This window comes from Condylura cristata, unplaced genomic scaffold, assembly GCF_000260355.1.
Source record: "Condylura cristata isolate star-nosed mole 26May11 unplaced genomic scaffold, ConCri1.0 scaffold00022, whole genome shotgun sequence".
Classification (NCBI taxonomy): Eukaryota; Metazoa; Chordata; class Mammalia; order Eulipotyphla; family Talpidae; genus Condylura; species Condylura cristata.
The window spans coordinates 21,688,568-21,693,600 of record NW_004567123.1 but is presented as its reverse complement, the minus strand read 5'-3'; the positions used below and the strand labels follow the sequence as shown (position 1 = coordinate 21,693,600).

At 58.5% G+C, this 5,033-nt stretch overlaps 1 protein-coding gene across 1 annotated transcript in view; it reads left to right on the top strand.

The window, feature by feature from the left end:
* The window catches only part of TMEM74B (transmembrane protein 74B), a 20,280-nt gene extending 15,850 nt beyond the window's left edge, over positions 1-4,430 (top strand). The window contains exon 3 of the mRNA XM_012728204.1: positions 3,482-4,430. Within this exon, the coding sequence (XP_012583658.1) occupies positions 3,523-4,212 (690 nt within the window). The 5' untranslated portion in view covers positions 3,482-3,522 and the 3' untranslated portion in view covers positions 4,213-4,430. The remainder of the gene's footprint in view (positions 1-3,481) is intronic.
* Positions 4,431-5,033: the final 603 nt, after the last annotated feature.

Genomic DNA, 5,033 nt, shown 5'->3' with positions numbered 1-5,033 from the left:
GCAGGCAGCGGTAGGCGCCCAGGGAGGACGCTCCTGGCCCGCAGCTCCCGGCGCCCTCGCCTCCCGCGTGGGGAGGGCGGGAGGGAGGCCCGGCACAGGTACGCACGCGGGGAGGGCATCTGGGGGCGGCAGCGGCTGAGGGCCCTCGGCGGGAGGGTGGCGAAGGAGAGCCAGCCTGACCTCGCGGCCCGGCCGAAGGACATGCGGCTCGAGGGGACCGGGAGCGGCGGGTCCTCGCGGGGCCCGGCCTCCCTGGGCTGCCTGGACACCCCGCGACTGGCGCCGCCCGGCCCGGTCCGGCCTGGCCCGGCCCAGCAGCGTTTCTGGTCAAGGGCAGGAGCAGGGGGTGTGAGCTGCGGGCGGCCGGGCGCGGATGCGGCGGGTAGCCGGCAGGCTGTGGCTTTCTGCGTGGAACTTTGGGTATGACAGCGTGGACCTGCGTGTGCGTGTGTGCGCGCCCGGAGGCTTTGTGTACAACTCGTGCGTGTGTCTGTCGACTGGGTTTTGTGGAGCTTCACCCACGTCCGCTGTGCGTCAGTCTCTCCGCGAGTGAGTGCGCACGGTGGGTGGGGTGCTGCGCCTGGCGGTCCTGGCTCACATCTTAGCAGTCCCGGGCTACTGACGTCTGTGCAAGCAGCCCCTCTGCCCCTCGGGTGTGTGTATGCCAGAGTGGCGCCCCATGACTGTGCCATTGCTCCTGGCCAAGTTCCTGGCTGTGGAACCCATGACACTGGGCGCAGCTAGTACCGTTGTGGGGTGCGCCCTCAGCGGCAGCATGTTAGTTTGTTTCCTTTTGAGGGTGGTTGACTGGGCCTGTCTTTGTGCGGTGGGTATTTTGAACCTGGCTGGGCAATGTCACACTTCTGGTGAGAGGGAGCCCCCTTTTAATCCACCTGCTCTTCCCAATTCTGGGGCCCTAAGGAAAAGTTCCTGCAGGTTGAAAGAGGACCCTACTCCCAGAAGTTGGGTGCCCTCTGGGACATGGCGGGGAAATACGCTAGTGTGAGAAAGGGGCACTTCTGCCACTGGGCAGACAGGGTCACCACCAGTCCCTGTGGGTGAAGGGATGCTCAGGGAAATGCCTTTGGTGCCAGGGGAAAAGCCAAAGCAGCACTCCTCTCCTTCAGAAAGTGGAAGTGGTTTGGGCAGGGCCTGGGCCCTTGCAGGTACACCCACCTGTGGGGGCACTGCCTGGGCAGACTGCCAGGCCACTCTGAGGCTGGCTGCGTTCCAAACCCTCTACAGGGGTGGAATTCAAACGTACCCCTGGCCTCAAGCTGCTCACCTTCGCTTTCGAATAGTGGGATCAAATGGAGGGGCTGTGATGAGCACTGTGGGGGCAGGGAGGGCGGGTCAGCCTGTCCTGGGGTGGGACTGGGGGGCGCTGGCTGGCAGGTGTGTCGTGACACTGATCCTCAGGGCATGCCCGGGGATGCCATGCGTGCTGGGGGATCTTGGCCACGTTTTGTAGGATGGAGTTCGAGATTCCTGCTCCAAGGCGGGAGAGGGTCGCACCAGGTGCTCCTGAGCGAAGTGCCTGCTGGAGGGCCCAGAGGGCGTGTAGACACTCAGTAAACATTTATTAAATTGGGACTCGGGAAAGGAGGTGGGGAAAGAAGCAGGTTGTAAGTGGCAGGAGGCTTTGTACTCAGATGAAAGGCCCTGCGTGTGCTGGGGGGAGGTGTGTGATGCAGGTCTTTGTTGGAAGGGAGATCAGAAAGGTGGATAAACGTGCCTTCCTGCACTGGAACTCTTGGCGTCTCATTCATTTATTCATTCATTCATTTTTTTCACTTCATTAATTTGCTCATATTCTCTGTCTCCCTCTCTCTCTCTCACAATTCTCTCTGTGTAATTCTCACACAGAATTACATACATTATATACAGAGCACTGGAGAAGCCCAGGCATTGAAATGCAGAGAAACATCTAGAATATGCATGTCTGTGTAGACATGTATAAATGGATAGATACACCAGAGCACTCTGCCCCTGAGAGTATCGTCCATTAATGAGACTGGGGTCTGTGTACCTGGGGTCCTGAGTGTACGAGCACCCAGGCTATCGGTGTTGGAGGAGGCAGTGTGGAGTTCTGCTGTGGGGTCTTTGTTGGGGAATGGGGTCACAAGGTGGGATGGGAGGGTTCTGTGTGGGAGACACTGGGTCTTTCTATGGGGTCTGAATCATCAACTCCAGCTGAGTATTGTGAGGGAATGGGGGCTTGGGGTGACTAGCCTCCTTCATTGTGCAAAACCAGGCACCCAAAGCTGGACTGTAAAATCCTACGTTGGCCAACTACAAAAATGACCAGAAACAAAAATGCCAAACTTTTGTGGGCCAAATAGCACCCACAGGCTACGAGCTGGTATCCTTTGACAGGAAGGCTCGTGTGTGGTCTATCTATCGGGGCGGTGTGTGGATAGATGCTTAGGTGGGGCAGCCCCTCTGGTACACAGTGCACCCTCTCCTGGGTCCTTAGCCAGGTCTTCCCTGCTCTCCTAATCACATGAAGGCATTTGACTGGCTCGTCATAACTCTCAAATATGCCGCTCCTTCTTGGCCTCCTGACCGCGTGGCCTCCACGCTGCTCCTTCCATTCCCTCTGTCCTCCATGCAGCAGCCAGGGACAGCTCTGTGAAACCTAGGCCGGTCTCAGCATGCCCTACTCAGACACCTCCCCTCCCTGGCTTCCTGGCTTCCAGGCCTGGGTGTCAGTACCCTTGGGGAGCTGGTCCCAGCGGCCCCCCAAAAGCCCCCATGCCCCTCTCCATGTGCTTTCATCCCCTCACTGCTGGGCGATTTTCCACCATCCTTTGAAGTCACATTCAAGTGCCACCAGCTTCTAGAAGCTTCCCTGACTTTCTCCAATTTGTTCCCACACCACCTCCATCATCTTTACCCACCACTTTCCCCCATCAGCCTCCGCTCATCACAATAGTGCCCACTGATTAAACTGGCTGGACCTCATGTCCGTTATTTTATGAAATTGTCACATCATCCCTATGGGGGAGGCATTTTGCTTGTTCCTATTCAACAGATGAGAAAACTGAGTGTGGGGAGGTCTTGTCATTTGCCCAAACTGCTGGGGTCAATGGGGGATTTGAACTCAAGGCCACTGTATTTAAATTCCCCCATTATAATAATAACTCACGGATGCTTACCGAGCACCGTTGTTCGTGACCTGGATGGGGATTCTCCCAGTCCTTACCTCAGCCCTGTTAACAGGGAGCAGAAACAGAGGTGGGGAAAGCTGTGGCCCAGAGGGGTAACCAGTGAATCTCCCAAAGCCATGTGCGGGCAGTGGAGGATTGCACTGCTCTGCCATGGCCTTACTCTCTGTCTCCCCCTCTCGGTGGGCTCCCTGGAGTGGGGACTCTGCCTGGTGACTCTGGACAGTCGCCTTGCTCCGGGCCAGTGGGAGTCTGGCACCAACACACTCTTGAGGATTTGCTAAATTCGACTAACTTTCTGTTTTCTCTTCTAGCAGCCAAGGGGCCGAGGGATGAGCTGGGGCCCGCCTTCCCAATGGCATCTCCCCCCGGCCTGGAACTGAAGACACTGAGCAATGGTCCCCAAGCGCCAAGGAGACCAGCGCCTCTGGGCCCCGTCGCCCCACCCAGGGAGGGCGTGGAGAACGCCTGCTTCTCCCTGGAGGAGCATGAGACCCATTTCCAGACCCCTGTGGACGCCAGACTGGGCAGCTCCTCCAGCCCTCCTGGGGGTGTCCCCTCGTGGTCCCGATCCCAGCGGGATGACTTATCCCTGCGCTCAGAAGAAGGGCCAGGCCTGGAACCTGTGAGCCGCCCGGTGGACTATGGCTTCGTTTCTGCTCTGGTTTTCCTGGTGAGTGGGATCCTTCTGGTGGTGACAGCATACGCCATCCCCCGAGAGGCCCGCGTCAACCCAGACACGGTGACAGCTCGGGAAATGGAGCGGCTGGAGATGTACTACGCCCGCCTGGGGTCCCACCTGGACAAGTGCATCATCGCGGGCCTGGGCCTGCTCACAGTGGGCGGCATGCTCTTATCGGTGCTGCTTATGGTGTCCCTGTGCAAGGGGGAGCTGTACCGCCGGCCCACCTTCGTCTCCGGCAGGGGCTCCCGGAAGACCTACGGTTCCATTAACCTGCGCATGAGACAGCTCAATGGGGAGGCCCTGGTGGAGAACGAAGTGGTCCAGGTCTCAGAGACCAGCCACACCCTCCAGGGGTCTTAACTAAGAGCCCCCGATCTGCTTTATCTCCAGGGCCATGAGGCCCCAGAGGGCCTGGGGCTTCAGACTGAGCTCACAGAGGGTCCCGTGGAAGGAGTCTTGGGTGCTGGAGGGGAGCCCAGGGCCTGGCTAGGCTCCACTTGGGAGAGTGGTGCCCCAGTCTGTTTTGTAGTTTGAGGTTTTGCCTAAGGTTCTGCTTGGTGGATGGATTCTGCTGCTACAAATACAAAAGTTTGGAAACTGCTGCCCTTGAAGGATGAGGTTTCTTGGTATTTCTGAGCACCAGGAGCTCGCTGAGGGGCTGCCTGTCCTGCTCCCCAGGCCTGGGGGATTCAGGGAGCGCTGCTCTCCTCATCAGCAAATACAGGTGTAGTGACCTCACTGGGACCTTGTTCAGCCCTGACCAGAGAAGGTGGGAGGTGGCTTCAAAATGAGGGGAGAAGTCAGTGCTGGTGTCAGCCTCCCGCCTCTGCCTGTCCCCGACTTTGCAGTGGGAGTTTAGACTGGATGATGCCTCCAGCTCTGGCCTAGGAAGGAGCTCCCAGTATCCACTGCTGGCTACTCCTTCATGGAGGAGGGGGGCAGCCAGGTATTGACCATCCTTTGTGCCATTTTCTGGCCCTGCTTTGGGGACCACCATGGGCAAATAGCCAGCAGCGTGCCGGGTCCTATGGACAAGGGGTCTTCTCTCCAAGAGAGGGTGAGGGCTTTGTGCAACAGAACGTGATGCGGCCTTCACTGCCTGCCCCTCTCCATAGCGTGTCTCTGGGCCTGACCTTGTTCTGGGAGTAGAAGAACAAACTTCAGGGCTGACATGTAACCCC